General features: G+C 40.1%; 1 protein-coding gene across 1 annotated transcript; it reads right to left on the reverse strand.

The window, feature by feature from the left end:
- Positions 1-19,908: 19,908 nt before the first annotated feature.
- Positions 19,909-20,580, reverse strand: LOC149163724 (uncharacterized). The gene has a single exon (XM_089429241.1). It carries the CDS (start codon positions 20,578-20,580, stop codon positions 19,909-19,911), a length of 672 nt encoding a protein of 223 aa, XP_089285367.1.
- Between the last annotated feature and the right edge of the window lie 493 nt (positions 20,581-21,073).

Here is a 21,073-nt window from a genome sequence, read left to right on the forward strand (position 1 = left end):
ATATGGATTGTACCTCATCAATGTCTTCAAGTTTTGAACATGCAGATGATGTAGCTTTCTGACTTGATATTGACATCGTCCTTCACTTGCCTTATAGGTTTGTCTGACATTAAGCTTAAATGTACGGCAACCATAAATTAAGTTTCTCTTTGTGAAATTCTGTCGAATGGCATTTTATTTTGTTTTGATAGTGCCATCATCTAAATTAGCTCCTGGTGTAATGATTTATCTGCTTTCTTTTGAAGTTTCACTAGGTTCTTGACTACTGGTAATGACTACTTCAAAATATTCAACTTTACTTTTCTTTTTCATAACATTCTCAACAAATTTATTCTTGGGCATTGTTACTTTTGGTCTTTTACGACTTTTCTCAGTTCCAATATCATTTTCAATAATGGCAACATATGCTTCACTGTCAGTTTCAACTTCATCGTCCTCAAAAGTAACTTGTTTACCCTTGCTAGATTTATCCACCAGAGGCATTTTTTTTTTATTCTTTGGATGTAGTTTTGTAGCATCATCAATTACTACATTTTTCTTGTTTTCCATATCTTCTTCTGACACTGAGTAAAAACTGTTGACAACTTTCATGATATCATGCTCCATGAAATGAATGCCTCCCAACCTAATTGAACAACTTTCAACAAAATTCTGCCAAACAAAATATCATATGTCAATAAAAACAAAGTTAAAAAAATATAGCGAGGCACTTTCAAGAACGTAAAATACAAATATAAATAACAATACTTATGATGTTTTGTGTCATCTCATTTACGATTTGTTTACACAACTTTGTAGATACCTCTCTCATGTCATACAATGAATATGATAGTTGGTATTTAATCATTTCATGTGACTTGGGAGCTTTTGTAAGTACGTAAACAACTTCAATGTTCGGTACCGAACACATATCTATGACTCTTCCCATCACCTCAAAATTTCCATTATCATTCAGTATATCAATATATAGATATATATTCATATTTGTGCTTTCTTTTTCTTTCACATACTAGACTCTTGATGTAAATTTCACCTCTTTTGAATTCTTCCAGTCTGAAATTATCTTCTTATCACTTGAGGCACTTGAAAGATTTGTAGCCATGAGCTCAGGTGGAGTTCGTTCACCAATGTTTTTTAAAGATGCACCTTTAAGAGTATTTGGTCTAGAAAGATTCACAAAAATTTTCTTTGATGCCATTTTCCTGAAAAACAGAAACACATAAATCAGTAAATAACAAAAATATATTAACTTAAATTAACAACGAAAATATATCATAATTTTTTTTATTTGTATAATCAGAATCGCCCAGCCACCCATAACGGGCAGGCGAGCGAGTCGGTGGGCGGGCGAGTGGTCAGGTGAGGGACAGTGGGGCGAGGTGGACAGTCGGGCCGGGTCGGCAGGCCGGCCAGGTGGGTGTGGGCGAGAGGGGTGCACGGGTGTGGGTGGGGGCGAGTGTGCGGGGGCGCCACACCCGGCCCCCTTCCACCCCCACATGCCCACGCCAACCCTCTTCCCTCACACCCACCTGCCTCTCCCCCATCCCTCTCGCCCCCCCTCACCTGCACGCCCTCCTCTCCACCCTCTCCACCCACGTGCCCCCACCTCTCCCCAAACGCGCGCTCCCCTCACCCATCCCCTCATGCCTTGCCCCTCCCTCTGACTCCCCCCTCACCCACACCCACCCCCGTGCCCTCACCCTCTCCACCCACACCCTCGCCCTAACCCCCTCTCCCCCGCCCACGACCCTTCCCCTCCCGCTCCGCACACCCTCCACCCCCCGCCCACAACCCTTACCCTCCCCCCACTCCCCCCACGCCCCCCCTCACACTCCCCATCCTGACCCTCCCCTCGCCCACGACCCTTCCCCTCCCCCCACGCCCCCCTTCACACTCCTCACCCACACCCTACCCCCGCCCACGACCCCTCCACACCCCCTACCCCTTCCCCCTCACCCACGACCCTTCCCCTCCCCCTACCCCCCACTCACACTCCCGCCCCCGCCCCCCCTCACACTCCCCCTCCCTCACCTCGCCCCACTCCGCACCCCCTCTCCCCCCTCCCCCTCACACTCCCCCTCCCCCTCACACTCCCCCTCCCTCGCCTCGCCCCACTCCCCGCCTCCTCTCCCCCCTCCCTCACACTCTCCACCCCCCATCCCTCCCTCACTCCCCACCCTGACCTCCCCCTTGCCCATGACCCTTCCCCTCCCCCTACCCCCGCCCTCACACTCCCCACCCCCTCTCCCCCCTCACACTCCCCCCCACACCTTGCCCACCCCCTCTCCACCCACACCTTACCCCCCCTCACACTCCCCCCCACACCCTCCCTGCCCCCCCTCACACTCCCCCTCCCTCGCCTCGCCCCACTCTCCACCCCCTCTCCCCCCTCCGCTCCCCTCCCTCCCCTCTCACGGCCTCCCTCCCCCCGCCACACACGGCCCCTCCCCACCCCTTCTCCCGCCTCCCCTCCCGCCGCCGGCCCCTCCCCACCCCCTCCCTGCCCTCCCCTACCACCCACGGCCCCTCCCCTCCCCCTCTGCACCACCCCCCCCCCACCCCTCCCCCCTCTACGCCCCCCCTCCCCTCCCTACCTCCCCTCTCACGGCCTCCCCCGCCCCCCCGCCCGACTAGCGGTCGGGCGATTTCGGGGTGGCACGGCCGAGGCTTGCGCCACCCCGGCGACCTGCCCCCCCGCCCCGCCCAACTGGCGGCCGAGGCCTCCACCACCCTGGCGGCCCGCCCCCCCGCCCGGCCGCCGGTCGGGCGGGGGGTCGAGCTGCCCAGGTGGTGCAGGTCTCGGCCGCCCCACCCCGGTGGTCCGCCCACCCGCCCGACCGTCGGTCGAGTGGGGGGGTGGGCCGCCAGGGTGCCGCAAGCCTCGGTCGCACCACCTCGGCATCCTGCCCCCTCGCCCGACCGGCGGCCGAGCGATTCATGGAATCGCCCGACCTGCAACAGGGCGATTCCAAGAATCACCCGGCCGCCGATCAGGCGGGGGGGGGGGGGGGCGGGTCACCGACGAGGGCGGGGGAGGCCATGGGAGGGGGGGGGGGGGGGGGCGAAGAGGGGGTGGGGAGGGGCCGGGGAGGGGCAGAGAGGGGGTGGGGAGGAGGGGAGGGAGGGGGAGGAGGGCGGAGAGGGGGTGGGCAAGGGCCATGGGTGGTAGGGAGAGGGAGGGGCGGCAGAGGCTGTGGGAGGGGAGGGGAGGGGAGGGGGGGGAGGGGGAAGTGTGAGGGGGAGGAAGTGTGTGGGGGGGGCGGGGAGGCGTGTGGGGAGTGAGGGGTCGTGGGCGAGGGGGGGGGGAGGGGAGAGTGTGAGGGGGGGCGTGGGGGCAGTGTGCAGGGGGAGGGGTAGGGGGAGGACTAGGGGAAGGAGTGTGCAGGGGGGTAGGGGGAGTGGGAGGCGGAGGGGAGGGAGTGTGCGGGAGCGGGTCATGGGCGGGAGGGGGATGGAGGGGGGAGAGGGTGTGGGGAGTGTGAGGGGTTGTGGGCGGGGAGGCCAGGTAGGGGGAGGGTGTGGGTGGAGAGGGGGAGGAGAGGGAGGGCAGGGGTTGTGGGAGGGTGTGTAGGGGGAGGGTGTGGGTGGAGAGGGCGAGGAGGGTGCGGGGAGGGAGGGGGGCCTGGCGGGGAGGGGTGTGGGGAGGCCGTAGGAGGGGGTAAGGAGTGGGCTGGGGGTGGTGCAGGGTGGGCACGGGGGGAAGGGGTGGGGTGAGGAGAGCGCGGGGGGGAGGGGGGGGGGGCTAGTGAGATGGGCGGGAGGGCGAGTGTGAGGGGGGTGGGGACAGTGGCCGCATGGGGAGGGCGTTTGAGGTGAGGGGGTGGATGACGGGGAGGGCGTGTGGGTGAAGGAGAAGGTGCGGGTAGGGATGGGATTGTTGACGAGTCATGTGGGGATGTGCAGGGGGGGTAAGGAGGCAGAGGCACGGGGTGTGGTTGAAGGGGGTCAGAGTGTCGAGAGTGGGGGGTTGGTGATAGGGAGTGAGTCGGTCTGTGGCGTCCACCTCGGCAGCTTGCCCGCCTGCCGCGGGGATTGGACGATTCTAAGAATCACCCAACCCCCGCGATAGGCGGGCGAGCGGCCAGGGTGGGAGCCACAGCCCTCACACCCCACCCCCCCGTGCCCTCACACCCCACCCGACCTCCCCACCCACCGCGTGACACCACGACGGCCCACCCACTGCTATTGGGCGATTGAGTTTGATCGGGCCCACCATGCTCACGATGGACGTAATTGTTATTTTGGCTCAGAAAAATTATTAATTTAAAAAAAAATTCTTCTTCATTAAATTAATTTAATATGAAAATTTTCAAGGAAAAAAATTTAACTTACCTTTCAATTGCAAGAATTCTTCGTTGAATATGTTTTTGGTAGCAATATAGTTGCTCCACAAATTCACGAGTCTTTCAACGAACTTCAAAAAACTTGGATGTGACGTGAGTAATAGTGATAATGAAATTGAATATATAAGTGAAATTATGGAGATGTTTTACCATACGGTTAATGTGGGATAATTTGTTTTAAAATATTATAAAGTGAATATTGTAGAATTGTTTTACAACGGGTTGAATGTGGGATTAATTTGTTTTAGAATATATTATTAAAAAAAAAAAAAAAAAAAATTCAATTGTTTAGTAAATATTATATAGTTTAACTATTAAAATAATTAATGTAGAAGTTGTAGTTTACAATTTTAATTTTAGTGGTTTATTTCATAAAAAAAATTAGTTTACATTTTTCAATAAAGTATAGAATAAAATAATGAAGGTAAATAAATCTAACAAACTTTTGTTTTAGAATATATTATAAAAATTAAAAAAAAAAATTCAATTGTTTAGTAAATATTATATAGTTTAACTATTAAAATAATTAATGTAGAAGTTGTAGTTTACAATTTTAATTTTAGTGGTTTATTTCATAAAAAAATTTAGTTTACATTTTTCAATAAATTATAGAATAAAATAATGAAGGTAAATAAATCTAACAAAATTTTTGGAGGGAAATATTTTCGCGAAACTTTTTGGAGGGAAATTTTCATTCTTTAAGCTATATAATATCCTTAAGAGACTCTCCATTTGTATCATTCAACATCTTCTATTTGAAAGGGATGGATTTTTCTGATAGTGAAGTTTCGATTTATACACCATCAACATCTTCATCGCGTAACAACTTTATTCATATTGATGAATATAGCGGGAATTCTTCCACTATGAATAGAAAGTCAATTCTTCCACTTAGTCCTGATTCTAAGGACTATGAGAGCAGCACTGATGAAAGAGGGGATGGAGAATTTCAAATAAATAAAGAGTCACATATTCCACTTAGTCCTAATTCTAAGGACCATGAAAGCAGCGGTGATGAAGAGCATGATGGTGAAGTTCAAAAGAATGGAGTGTCACGATGTCCACTTAGTCCTAATTCTGAGGACTATGAGAATAGCAGTTTTGAAGAGCATGATGGTGAAGTTCAAAAGAATGGAGTGTCACAGTGTTCACTTAGTCCAATACCCGAAGACTATTAGAGCAGCAGTTTTGAATAGCATGATGGTGAATTTCAAAAGAATGGAGTGTCACGGTGTCCACTTAGTCCTAATTCTAAGGACTATGAGAGCAACAGTGATGAAGAGTGTGATAACGAATTTCAAAAGAATGGAGTGTCAAAGTGTCCACATAGTCCTAATTCTAAGGACTATGAGAGCAGCAGTGATGAAGAGCATGATGATGAATTTCAAAGTATGGAGTGTCACGGTGTCTAGTTAGTCCTAATTCTAAGGACTATGAGAGCAGCAGTGATGAAGAGCGAGATGGTGAATTTCAAAAGATTGGAGTGTCATGTTGTCCACTTAGTCCTAATTCTAAGGACTATGAAAGCAACAGTTATGAAGAGTGTGATGATGAATTTCAAAATAATGGAGTGTCACAGTGTCCTCTTAGTCCTAATTCTAAGGACTATGAGAGCAACAATGATGAAGGACAGGATGATGCACTTATTTCTAATTCTAATGAGTATAAAGGTAGCAGTGACAAAGGACAGGATGTAGCATCTTCAATAAGTAAACAGTCACATTTTTGACGTAGTCCTAATTCTATGGACTATGAGAGTAGCACTGACAATGCACATGAGGAAGAATATCCATTAAACATCGAGTCAAATTTTCCATTCAGTCCGAATTCTAAGGACTATGACAGTAGCACTAAAGAAGGGGAAGATGAAGAATATCCTCCAAGTCAATATTTGAAAAGCAGAGCTGATCATAGTGTGGATAACATTCCTCTTAATGATCATGAAAATCCTTATACAAATGATGATCCAATGATGGAGATCTTGCCAAGAAATATTATATCGAGGAGTAGGAGCAGACCTTTTCGTATCAATGCAAGCTATTCTAGTTATACAATGGGTATAGTAGAATATCTGACGAGAAGAAGTTCTATCAGCGCTCTCATTTCAAGTGAATGTTGCCAAAAAAATTGCTTGAAACATATGGATTTCACATTTGCATTAGAAAGCAGGAAGAGATATTTGTCAATGAATAAAAGCATGCAAAATTCATATTTAGTTGGGTGCATGCAATCTACTTTGTCAAGTTATGATTATCATATTAGGAATTTATTTATGTGTAGAAAAACTTTCAAAATGTTTCATTCGATTGGGAATTTTCGTCTCTCGAGAATTCAAGAAAATTTGGAAAAGGATCCCACATTTTATTCAGAAGTACATCATAAAAGACAGTTTGTTCCATTATCAAATATTGCAATGTCATGGATGAAAGATTTATTTTCAAAGCATGGAGAGTGTATGCCAAATAGAGAGACAATACATATTCCAGATAATTTTTCAAGACACGAAATCTACAACTTATACAAAGAATATGCAGAAGGTGCTGAGGGACATGGCCGGTTTATTACATATCAATATTTTGTGAAGATATGGAACAAAGAATTCAACAATGTCCGTATTCCTAAGAAGACAAGGATGGGGATTTGCAGTACATGTGCTTCTCTTAAATAAAAAAGGGACAAATGTGAAGGCTCAGAAAGAGGTAAGCATTCATAAAATTGTATAGTCATCGACTATGAAAAAATATTTCTTAATGAATTTCTTTTATGTTGTGTAGATTTAATTGTCAAAGAACTTCAGGAGCATTGCGAAAAACAAACAAACGAAAAGAAGAAGTTGTACAAGCATTGAAAGAAGTATTATGATAATCCGAATAAATATTTGGGTTTGATAATTGATGGTATAGACCAGAAGAAAACACTTTTACCACATTTTGTTCGCACACCCAAAAATTTACAAGAGGAAAATTTTATTCAATTTCACATGGTCAGTTGTATAGTCTTTAATGGCAAAATATTGCCAAGGGTGTACTTCACAACTCCAAATATTCATAATGATGCAAATCTGACCATAACCATAATTCATGATGTGATTTCTCATTGGTCTGGTAATATTCCTGAAGTTTTGAATCTACAATTGGACAACACTTGCCGTGAAAACAAAAATCAGGTTGTTTTTGGATATCTAAACATGCTTGTTGAATTGAGAATTTTTCAAAAGGTAAAGGTTGGTTTCCTTCTTGTTGGGCACACTCATGACCATATTGATCAGATGTTCAGTCATATTTCAGTCACATTGAGGAGGAAGGAAGTTGGGAGCTTGCCATCACTAATTGAATGTATTAAGAAATCATACATGCCAGAGCCTAGTTTTGATGTGTTAGAAGAAACTGTTGACATGCGAAGGTTTATTCTGGGATCATATGGTGAGAGGAAATGCATTGAACAACTTAATGACATTAGCTTCCAACATCAATTTCGTATCAAAAAAATTGATGGGAAAACACTAATATGGGGCAAGAAGTATTCAACTACTACATAATGGGCACCGTCATCAGGTTTGCAATTTTTGAAGTTCATTCCAGATCATCCAATATTTGCATCAAAAATATTGTTATTACAATCAGTTGGTGAAGTTCAGAATGCACGCAGACAGAATAGACATATAAATTATTCTGATTGCCTGGAAGAAATTAAAAAATGTATTAGATATACATATGAGTACTTTGACATTGCTGATTTAGTTTGGTGGGAGTCATTTTTCAATAATCAAAGTGATATTATTTCAACAACAAAAAATGAAGATATATCTTTAAAAAATCCATTTATTTGGCCACAAAATGTGTCGAATGAAGATAAGGAAGTAAACATTTTTGAACAACAACAATCTCAAGGTATTATTAATTCTTCACAGGCAGCGGAAAGAGAGATGTATATTGGTTCCAGAAGATCTCGTGCACAACGTGAAGCCATGGAAGACCTTTATAGGGGTTCAGTACAGGATATTAAGGAGGGTTGCATGATTGCAATGCTAGCAGATGGAGATCCCAATGGCTATCCATTTTGGGTTGCTAAAGTTATAAAGGTCTTTACAGAAAATGAGGATGTTACAAGTGTTGAAGTACATTGGTATGCCACAAATACACACCCATTCAATGGTGTGTATAAGCCAGAGATGGTAGTTGACAAAAAAATGGCGGAAAGAGAAAAAGAAAGGGTACAAATATAAATCGCCGCCGCACAGACGTATTAAAATTGGAGGATGTTGACATACTTGTTTTAAGCTGATAGAGATTCTGAAAAGGTTGTTACCAGAAGGAACAGTGTTGACATGGGAGTCTGCTGAAACCAGTCGTAGATCTAGAAGAATTTTGAAACTTGAAATGTTGGGCATGCATGTGGACTCAGATGGGGCACTAGTTGATGAAAGAGAAGAATATGGAACATCTTCGTCAGCATCCAGTCACTCATCTGAAGATGTGAATTCTGATGGTGTGCAAGAAAATATGAGTGATTTTGAATAATTGTTTAAGATAGTTTATATAACTGATGTATGCATCGTATCTTCAAATAAAATTAATGTTTTCCATATGGTGTTAAATGAGAAGTTATGAGGCATTTTTATGTTGTTGGATCATATGTCTTAATTATGATAAATTTTACTGTTTAAAATATCTACAATGTAATATTAAATTAGAGATATAATGTATGTTTTATTCAATATACAAATAATGACTTTTGAATTCATTTAGTGATGTAATTTGTTCATAATGTCATGGTTTTTTAATTTTATAGTTGAAAAAATTTCAATTTCTTTTGTATCTAGCATGTTATGGTTGAAATCATGTTGAATTTATACTTAGGAAAGAAAAATGATATTCTACCAAAAACATTAGTGTGTTTTTTTCCTTATAAACAACTTTGTTTGACACATAAAAATTTGGTTTTACTAGCATTTTTTAAAAAATTTGAAAATTGACCCTAAAAAAAAATCATTGTTCCAGTGTCATCACTTTCGTTTTGAAGCTATATTTTGCACGAAAATTTCATAGTAAATTTCGTAGTCACTGCCATTTTTAAAACATGTTCAAAATTGACACCTAAAAAATAAAAACATCGTTCCAGTATACAAACTTTTCGTTTTTAGCACTGTTTTTGATGTTTTTTGGGGGTTTTTTTGGCCAGAGTTCCCGTTTTGAGTTTATAGTTCCCGTTTCAAAGTTTACATTGTTAGTGGTTGAGATTAATTTTTCCAACACTCCCTCTTAATCACAATTTCTACCATTGACAATTCCCAAACAGCCTCTTAGATGGACAAAACTTTCACGCGCCAATGACTTCATGAATATATCAGCGAACTAATCTTGCGACTTGCAGTGTTGCAACTCAATTTCACCATTGTTAATCAATTCCCTAATAAAATGATATTTATTGTCAATGTGCTTGCTCCTCTTGTGAAAAGCATAATTCTTTGATAATGTGATTGTGGAATTGTTGTCGCGGAAAATAGTTTTTATTCCCTCTTGTTCATGGAATAAATATCTTAGCAGTCTTCTCAACCAAACTTCTTCACACGTTGTTGTTGTTGCAACGACGTATTAGCTTCTGTTTTTGACAATGACACTATCGGCTGCTTCTTGTAGGCCCATGAAATGGCTCCCAAACCCAAATGAATAACATATCATGACAGGCTCTTTCTATCATCAACACTTCCTGCCCAATCATTGTCATTGTAACCAACAAGCTTAAAATCATTTGTTGCAGTGTACAAAATACCATACTACTGTGTTCCATTGACATATCTTAAAATACTTTTGGTTGCTTGCCAATGTGTCTCCTTGGGTGTCTGCATGAGCCCTGACACCAAACTCACTATATACATTATATCAGGCCTATATGTTGTCAAATACCTCAAGCTTCCAACCATACTTTTTTATAATGTTAGACTGACATTGCTTCCGCAATCTTCTTTACTCAATTTTAGCCCCATGACAGTTGGCGTTGGTGTGGGCTTGCTATTATGCATATTAAACCTCCCCAAAATGTATGCTACATACTTTGCTTGAGAAATAAAAATACCATTTTTTGTTTGCTTCATTTCTTTGCCCAAAAAATACCTTAACAAATCCAAGTCTGTCATTTCAAACTCACTTTTCATAACTTATTTGAAATAAACAATAAGGAGATCATCGCTCCTTGTAAAAATCAAATCATCTACATGTAAAACAACAATTATAAGCTTACCGCCACTTTCTTCGATGTAGAAAGTAGGCCTGCCATCAATTTTTTCAAAGCCATTGTTTGTCAATTAAGCATTTGTCCTGCTATACCATGCACGTGGTGCTTGATTCAACCCATATAGATATTTTTTCAACCTATACACCTTGTCTTCTTGGCCTTTTACCTCATAACCAGGTGGTTGCGCAACATATAATTCATGTTTCGTCACTCCATTCAAGAATGTTGACTTCATGTCCATTTGATACACTTTCCATTTATGTTTTGCAGCAATTGACAGTACCGTGTGCACTATCTCCACCCTTGCGACTAGCGCAAACGTCTCTGCATAATCTTTTCGATGTTGCTACTTGTATCCTTTGAAAAATAGTCTTGCTTTATGTCTTTCAATCTTTCCTTCAACTTTTCTCCTGGTCTTATACACCCACTTCACTCCAATGACTTATTTTCCTTGTAGAAGGTCCGCTAACTCATATGTGTCATTTTTTTCTATTGCGCCTATTTCTTCATCCATTGTTGCTACCAATTTTTCTTCTTTGACCGCATCCTCAAAATAGATTGGGTCATCAACATGACAAAATAATTCAACTAAGGAAATCAGACATGCACTACTATCAACTTCATTTTGCTCATAAATTTCACATAATTTCTGAATTTTTGTCTTCTTATGCTTGCGGAATATGGAATTGATATGTCACTTGATGTTGTGATTGCAGTAGATGACATTGCAGGTCTTTGCGGTGTACTTGAGCAATATTTTCTTGACTGCGTGTCACTATCCTATTATTTGTTGACAGTGTCACTTGTTGACTACTTTATTGAGCTTGAATAGCAGTAGGAGGATTCACCATTGAGGAGTTACTTGATACGGTCAATTCCTCTTTGTCTACATGTGGTATACATGTTTTCAAATTGATTTTATTCTCCAAACTTCCATCCCATGCTTCATCTTCTATGAACTACACATCTCTGTTGATTATGATCTTCTTTGTTAATGGATTATAGAGCTTGTATGCCTTGGATTCATCACTATATCCAACCAAATATCCATTTCTCCCCCTTGTTATCAGACTTCTTATTTAATTCATCTGGGACATGTGCATATGACACACATCCAAACACTCTCATGTGAGTGACACTACTCTTTCTTCCACTCCATGCCTTTTTCAGGAACCATATTCTTGACACTTTTGGTTGGACACCTATTAATGATATATGTTGTGCAAGAGAAAACTTCATCCCAATGGTCATTTGGCAAATGCTTTTCCTTTAACATACTCCTTTCCATTTCCATAATGGTCCTATTTTTCCTTTCCACGCACCATTTTTCTAAGGTGTATACCTTGTTGTAAATTTCTTTTGAATTCCAAGCTCCCGACATAAAACGTAGGAAGTCATTTGAGTTGTATTGCCACCTTTGTCAATCCTCAAAACTTTGATGTAGTGTCCACTTTTCTTCTCAACAAGAGCTTTGTATTGGCATAAGCGCTCAAACACTTCAATTTTATGTTTTAGGAAGTAGACCCATGTCTTCCTCGTGTAGTCATCTATGAAAGTTAAAAAATAATAGTTGCCACCAATTGATGGCGTTTGCATTGGTCCACATAAATATGAATGGAAAATCTCCAAAGTTTCCTTTGCCCTTATTGACTTTCCTGCTGGGAATGTCTCTCTATGTTGTTTGCCCAAGATGCATCCTTCACATAATTTGTCTAGTTTTTCTATGAGTGGCAACCCCTTCACCACACCTTTCCTATGCAATAAATTCAAGCCTCCAAAATTGATATATCCAAATCTCAAATGCCATAACTAGTTTACATTCTTGACCTCTACCCGAAAGTTTATTTGTGTGTTAGCAACAACTTTTCTTCCGTCTTCTTATGAATTCATTGATAGTTGTGCTTGCACACTTTCTTCCTTCAAATCTGGTTTTATCTTTAATGGAAGCATTCTATTGCTTGTCATTTGAACTTTTGCAATTAGTTGTTTGCTTGGAGACTTATCCAATATTATGCATTCTCCATTTTTTTAAAATACATTGCATCCTATTTGCATGAGTTTCCCAATGATTACGAGGTTATTCTTCAAACCGTGGACAAAATAAACATCTAAAATGTACTTTTTCTCCCCCTTCTTTTTTAGAATGTTGACTCTTCCTTTTCCCATGACAAAGACTTTATTATCAGTACGTAATGTCACTTCATATTTCACACTTTCATCTATATTGGAAAACATTTCTATGTTCCCTGTCATATGGTTGCTACACCCTGAATCTAGAAACCATACATCATTTTTTTTTCTAGTGCTACATTACAAGCTAAAAACATGTTATCTTGGTTCTAATTTTCCTTTGTGAAATTTTCACTTGGTTGTTTACTTATATCATGTTGTTTCTTTCTACATTCATTTGCATAATGACCATACTTCTTACAATAATGACATTGAACTTGAGATTTATCATACCTCTGACCTTCTACTTGATTTTGGCTTGAGCAATGACTTGGATTTTGATTGTTGCCCCTTCCACTTGAGCTTAAAGGGCTCCCTCTTCCTCCTCTATGCGGGCTTATGCCTCTTCCTCTAGAATTTGACCTTCCTCTATCTCTACCTTGACCAAATGACACTTGTGTTACCTTGACCAAATGAAACTTGTGTCTTGAAGGCATGCTTCAATGAGGAGTTTGTTGATCTATTCAGTGTATGCTCATGAGAAATTAGTGATGCATGAAGCTCATCCACTGAAAATTGTGATAGATCCTTTGTCTCTTCTATGGCCAAAATAATGGCATCAAATCTTGACCGTAGACTTCTCAAAAATTTCTCAATTATTCTCCTTTCCTCAAGTGTCTCACCATGAGACCTGATTCAAGTAACCAATCCAATTACTTGTGTAAAATATGAGTCTATATTGTTGGACTCTTTCATACAAATTGTGTCAAAATCTCTCCTTAGCATTTGTAGCTTTGTTGTCTTTACTTTTTCAATTCCTTAGTAGGATAGCTGGAGGATATCCCATGCTTTCTTGGACTTTGTTGTTGTTGCAATCCTTGGGAAAATGCTTTCATGAAATGCTTGAAAAATGTAGAAGATGGATTTTGAATCCTTCTTCCTATTGTCCCTCAACAAATCCTTTTTTGCTTGTGTCAAAGCATTGTATGTTGTTTCATCTGCTAGTTCTTAGAACCCATTCTCCACCAAATCTCAAATATCTTGAGAAGAAAACATAGCCTTCATTGTTATAACCCAATAATCATAATTTTTTTCCATTAAATTAAGGTATTTGAGGATTATTCAAGATTGTGCTTGATGTTACAATTTTCATATTGTAAAACAAACTTTCTCCCTGCTTGTAAATAAGCTCCAAAAAAAATGCCTTCAAAACAACCTTTAACTCCCAGTAAAAACACTTGCACTTACACTAATAAAATTTTACAGCTACTATGATGCCACATGTAAGTTTAGATAGAGGATTCTTCCTCAAGACAAGAGTCATGGAGGTTAATTCATAGTCTTACTTGCACAACTAAGACAGGGTTAAAATCTCAAAATTTTATGCATAGCAGAACATAGTAAAAACAAAGTGATTGCGCAGTAAAAACCAGACTTGAAATTTCCAAAAAGGTATCACAACATACTATACTTTAGATTATAATTTCAAAAACACAAGAAAATACATCCATATGAAAAATATGGAGGTTGCAACTCCTTCACCAAGTAAAACAAGAGTTCTTGTTGAGATTTACACTTCACTAGGTGTTGTGGAGTAAGTCACTGTAAAATCCTGTAACTAAATTGTTTTACATGCCCACCAAAAATTGCTCTGCAATTTTCTTCCCTTGACCTCTAAGACTTACATCCGCCACTTAGCAAAAGACTTCTATATACATGTGTATTCAAAACATACATTTTTTTAATATATTAATTCATGAAAATCAAAGTACTAAAACCTAGGATGGGTGTTTGTACTAAAACATAATATTCTGAACTTGCAGATGTTGCGGAGTACATATATTAGTTGCAGAATAAATGTCTGGACCATATGTTTTACCAACCCTGCATTAATTTCACCTTCGTTCTTAATTATCTGATGTGTTTCGGAATGGGGAATTTGTACTCCTCACAACTTCTTTTAGTCCATGTCCTTCAGCGTGCAAACAAAATCCGCAACCTACAATAAAAATCTACTTGGTTGATTTACTCGTGTACCACAAGTATGGATGTTGTCAGTTTAATAACTGCAGTGGTTGAGATTAAGTTTTCCAACAATCTGAAGACTTTTATGGTCTTGCGAAAACTTCCTTCAACAATAGGGCACAATCTAAGCACTTCTATGTAACTCTCCAAGATTATTTCATCCTTTGGAGGTCCTGCCATTCTAGAAGTTGCCCTGCCTCCTTTGAACCCGCTATATCAAATCCTCCTCCTACTTTCTCTAACATAACTCCCGAGTGCTTTCACTTCTAGATAAGGGAGGTCCCCTACTCGAAAACATAATAGATGCTACAATATATCGATCTCTAATTCTAATATTAGAGGATAATGGAATAATTAGTGTACATATATATTGTATTTTCGCTATATGTTTCACTTTTATCATGAGCTCTCTATCCATCTTTCTTCATGTTCGTTGTAAAGCTTGAAATCGTTGATCCATGCCCAACCATTATAATGAAGTATACCTACCTTTTAATGGTGAACGCCTTTGTATTCCTAAATGATCGTTCAATGATTTGAGAAATTGTATAAATTCTTAGTTTGTTTACTATAATAACAATACAATACTTACCATAATATTCACAGTTGTACATCATTAATAAAATACAAGGACATATCATCATAAACATTTCGTGCAAAGTTGGCTGACTACCAATTTAAATCAAATAATTTGAATGAAGAAGTTATATGACTTGTTTCTCCAATGGGTCCAGGCATCCTTTAAAGTAGCTCGTAGATGTGTCAGCTTCAAAATTGGTATCGTAGATGTTTGTATCGTAATTTGAGAGAAGCGTAATGAGTATTAATAAAATTTTAAGACATAATAACAAGATTCTAAGTCTTCATAATTTTAACAAATTGCATTATAGATTCAATTTAAATGAAAAAGATAACGACATTTCTTCCCACCTTTTTTCTACATCCAATTAACTCTCATTATATTTTTACCTTTACATTATAATAAATTTAAAAAGCAAATTACAAACAATAGAGTATTTAACTCTGCCATGAGTGGCATTGGATTTTATTCGTTTTCAAATCCAATCTTCGGTATACCACCAACAACATTCAATATTACTTAGCGAAGATGGTATTAACCACGTGGTAATGACATGTACACATCAATCGATATATAAAACGTCCAGAAATATTTACCTCAATGTAAATTTCATAAGCTTTTAACGTGCAGCATGGAGCAATGTAGGTCACCGCAAGGTTGATAAACTTTGCAGTGCCATACAAAATGTGGATGTTTAGAGGTGGTGATATACAAGTGCGAGACTTTATTCTACCGCAGTGCCATATTGGAAAATATGGAAAAAATGTGGAGACTTTATTGTACCATTCGATTGGCATTAGATGTCACTTCGTTGTCATTGATTATTTGTCGCGTTTCATTGAGTACAATTTCTCGTTGCACGCTGCTACTTCCATCAGTTTATGCGGTTTCTAAATTCCTGTTAGAGTCCATCCGTCTTGGATGCAGGGAAATGGTAATCACTTTTGTGAAGAAAAATGAGGGTTCCTAATATTGTTATCCATATGACTAATATAATATGAGAAATTTGTAAAATGTTTTTGATTAATTGTGGTTAAATATATTGTTAGTATATTTTTGAAGCAGAGGAAAGAGAATGTTCGAAGTGAATTGGATTGATTATGTTGTTTAGAATTTTTTTTGAATTGGAAAATGAGTGCGTTAATTTTTGTGCCATATCTTGTGAAATATTTTAACAATTCTATAACTTCTAAATAAAATGTGAACAGAATTGAAAAAGAAGGAGATGTAGCTCACAGGTGAGGCCTGCACCTAGAGACTACACTCAGAAGAGAGAGATCACTCTCGTACACTCTACATTCATGAATGAAAGATTACATCATTAAGTACAACACCAGGAATTAGGAAGTTGCAACCAAACCCCTAAACTCTAGGAACTAATCCTAAACTAGGGAGATCCGTTACAACTTGTGTAACCATTTTTTCCATTAATACAAAATAATATAATTATTTTCAACTCCCCCCCTTAATGGAGAAAGGGTTATCCTGGACTCCTAGCATCCTTCTAAATAATTCAAACTTCACATGTGCAAGAGGCTTTGTAAAAATGTCAGCCATATTGTCACAAGTTTTACAATATTCAACAGTAATTTCTTTTGACTGCATTTTCTCTCTGACAAAATGGAACTGAGTGTCTATATGTTTGGTGTTTTTGTGAAACACTCGATTGTATGCCAATTTAATGGTGCTCTGGTTGTCGATTTTAATGGAAGTGGAATTCTTCTGTTCTTTTCCTGCATCATTGAGAAGCCTTCTCAAACAGATCGCTTCACACGTTGCTGCACACAATGCTTGATACTCAGCGTCACACGAAGACAAGGCTACAATACTCTGCTTCTTGTTGCTCCATGCTATGACCCCGGATACTATGTTGAATGCATAACCTCAATCATCCAAGTTACCTGCCCAGTCTGAATCTGAAAAACCTGCTAGAATAACATCAGATGCGTCAGTGTATAAAATGCCATAGTTAACAGTACCACAGAGATACCTCAACATACTTTTTGCTTCTACCCAGTGACTTTCAAGCGGTTTTTACATGAATTGGCTCAACACACTAACAGAGTATGCTAAGTCAGGTCTGGTTGTTGTGAGATATATCAAGCTGCCAACCAGCTGTCTGTACATTGTAGCATCAACCTCTTTAGTGCCATCGTCACTACTCAACTTTAGATTCTGCTGCAAAGGTGTCGTTGATGATCTACATTGATCCATACCAAACTTTTCTAATAGATTTCTGGCATACTTCCCTTGGGTAAGAAAAGCTTGCCCAGTATCTCTGCATACTTCTAGTCCCAGACAGTAATGAAGGCTTCCGAGATCTTTCATCTCAAAAACTTGTGCCATAAGCCTTTTGATTCCTCTAATTAAATCATCTGCATCTCCTGTTATAATCATGTCATCTACATACAAAGAAATCAGAATAATCTGCCCCTACTTATTGTACTTGGTATACAAATTTGGGTCATTTAAACTTCTATGAAAGCCATACTCTAAAAAGAAAGAATCAACCTTTTCGTACCAAGACCTGGGTGCTTGCTTTAAGCCATATAAATCCTTTTTCAATATGCAAACAAGATGTTCCTGCCCCTGCTTTACAAACCCTTCTGGCTGTACTAAATAAATTTCCTCTTTTAACTCACCATTTAAAAATGCAGATTTAACATCAAGCTAGTGTAGCTCCCTATTATATTTAGTAGCTAAAGCAATAAGCATTCTGATTGTATTTAACTTTGTTACAGGTGCAAAAGTATCATCAAAGTCTATACCTTCTTGCTGTGAATATCCTTTTACAACCAGCCTAGCTTTTAATTTCTCTATACTTCCATCTACATTCATTTTTGGTTTAAACAGCCATTTACATCCTATGGGTGTTTTATTCTTAGGCAGTTCAACTAAATCCCAAGTGTCATTTCTAAGAATAGATTCTATCTCTTCATTCATTGCAGCCCTCCACTCCTTAAATTGACTAGCTTCTTTGTAATTAGTGGGCTCTACAATGTTTAAAACATTTGACATCAAAGCATAGTCTCTCAATTTTAATGGTTTTTTAGTCTTCCTACCAGATCTCCTTGGTAGGGGACTTACCTCAAATTTGTTTTCTTCAGCTCTAAATGGGCTTGCATTATCACCTTCTTCCTGTTCTTCTTTTTTCTCTTCTTTCTTCTCTTGCTCTCTTTCATCCTTGCTATTTTCATCCATCAACAATGGAATGTGCCAATCATCTCCAATGTCATCTTTCCCTTCCTGTACTTGTTCATGAAACACTACATCCCTGCTTGCAAATATCTTATGAGACTTAGGATTGAACAATTTATATGCTTTAAATTCTGTGCCATAACCAACAAACATGCATTTAACTGCTTTAGGATCTAATTTCTTCCTATCAGCTTTGGGTATATGGGCAAATGCTTTTGACCCAAATACTCTTAGATGATTTACTGCTGGTTTGAATCCATATAGAGCTTCAAAAGGAGTTTTGAAGCCAAGATACCTGGTAGGACTTCCGTTCTTCAAATCTACAGCAGTATTAATAGCCTCTGCCCAAAAACTATTAGACAGATCCTTACCTTGTAACATGCTCCTTGCGCACTCCACTAAGGTTCTGTTTTTGCGTTCTGCAACTCCATTCTACTGTGGTGTGTGTGGCACTGTAAACTGCTGAAGAATCCCATGAGATTTGCAGAACTTCATGAATTCCCCTAACTTGTATTCTCCCCCTTGATCTGATCGGAGAATTTTTATACTCTTACCAAACTGTTTTTCCACCAAGGTTTTAAATTCTATAAAGCGCTGGAAAGTCTGACTTTTCTTACTCAAAAAATAAACCCATGAGTATCCAGTGCAGTCATCAGTAAATAGCAAAAAATAATATGCTCCACCTAGCGACCTTGTCTGCATAGGTCCGCATATATCAGTGTGCACTAGTTCTAAAATATTTGTTTCCTTCCTCCTATCATGCACAGGAAACTGTTCTCTATGCATTTTACCTAAGGCACAACCATCACAATTTAACTGGATATTACGAAAGATAGGGAGCCCCTCAACCATACCTTTTCTCTGCAATAGCATGAGGTCCTGCAAATTCAAGTGACCGAATCTCTGATGCCAGAGTTGTTCGGCTGTCGATCCTCCTGCAACCATGGCTCGCTTTGATATACTCTTTACATCTAGTCTGTATAGGCTTCCAACACGCATGCCTGTTGCAACTATTTCTTTCCTGCAATCCTTTATCACACAATGAGTCTTGAAGAACTCGACTTGCATATCTTGATCAGTTATCATGGATACAAATATCAGATTTTTCTTAATTCCAGGTACATATAAAACATTTTTAAGGTGACTAATTTTTCCATTTGGTAACTTGACTGGAATAACCCCATAACCTTTAATCTCGTATCCACTATCATCTCCTAAATAGATTTTTGATCCGTATGTACTTTCTTCAAGACTATCAAAAAATTCTTTTTTACCTGTCATGTGAGAGGATGCTCCAGAATCGACATACCAGATATTTTCCTCATTGGATGCTGAAGGGGCACAGTCCACTATGAACAGTCAAAATTCCTGACTGAAATCTTTATCTTCTTCAACATCTTCTTCAACAAAGTATCCTATGTGCTTTTCACTTGCCTGCTTCCTCTTTGCATCATCAGCATGCTTCTTAAAGCATACATTCTGTACATGGCCCTTCTTTCCACAATAATAACATTTCTTTACAGGATTATTTTCAATCATACCTTTATATGGACTCTTCTGCGATGTTCCTCCTTTCTGTTGTGATCGCTGTTGTGGCTGCTTCCCTCTGAATGATCGTCGTTTCTCCATCAGCACAAGATCATCACTCTGGGGGTTCAAGTTCAGCCGCCGCTCCTCCTCTTGCAGCAAGATCCCTGTCAGATCTTCAAATGTGGGCGCTTTCTCCCTTTCCGCCAATCCAGTGATGGACATTTGAAATTCATCTCGCATCCCGTTCAGTGTGATTGAGACAAGATCAAAGTTAGACACCGCCTCTCCGATGTTCCCCAATGCGTCTTTCATCTCTTTAATTCGCGCAACAAATGCAGTAGCAGTCTCACTTTTGTTCATCCTCATTGAAAATAGCTTGCTTTTAAGCGCCATAACTCGGCTTGTGTTCTGGGTTTGATACAAATTTTTAATGGTCGTCCAGATTTCCGCGAACGTTTTACAGTCTCTGATGTGCGGGATAATGTTGTCCTTCACAGACATTTTCCGCAAAACTTTCGCCTTATTCTCTCATTTATCCCAGTCTTGCTCCTGTGTCGATGCATTCACCCTCTGCTCATCACCTGTAACTATGGACCAAGTATTCGCACCCTCAAGCAAGGTCTGGATCTTAAACTTCTAGTTCGTGAAGTTAGATCCATCGAGTTTGCCACACTCGTGGAGATAAGATTCCATCGTATTACTCATTCTGATCAGATCTACAAAAATGAATCTACCCAATCAGTAAAAAAAATTGATACCTGTCAAATCGATCTGTCACTTTTCTATCACTGATCTGCTGATCTCATGATCTACCCACTGATTAAGATCTGGCAATATCTGACAAATCAGTAAAATCAATCCCGCTTCGATGAGAAAATTCGTCGTTTTTCAATACAACCGAAAAATCGATCTAATCAAAACTGATCTGATCTACCTCTCCCGGATAGATCTGCAACTTCTCCGATCTGCTCCCTTCGCAAATCGTCAAACAAAG

This window comes from Pinus tabuliformis, chromosome 5_1 (genome assembly GCF_031772625.1).
Source record: "Pinus tabuliformis cultivar Carrire ecotype Pingquan chromosome 5_1, CPIR1, whole genome shotgun sequence".
NCBI classification, from domain to species: domain Eukaryota; kingdom Viridiplantae; phylum Streptophyta; class Pinopsida; order Pinales; family Pinaceae; genus Pinus; species Pinus tabuliformis.

Excerpts from the sequence above, each read along its gene's own strand:
- LOC149163724 (XM_089429241.1), bottom strand. The coding sequence starts at position 20,580 with ATGTCTGTGAAGGACAACATTATCCCGCACATCAGAGACTGTAAAACG.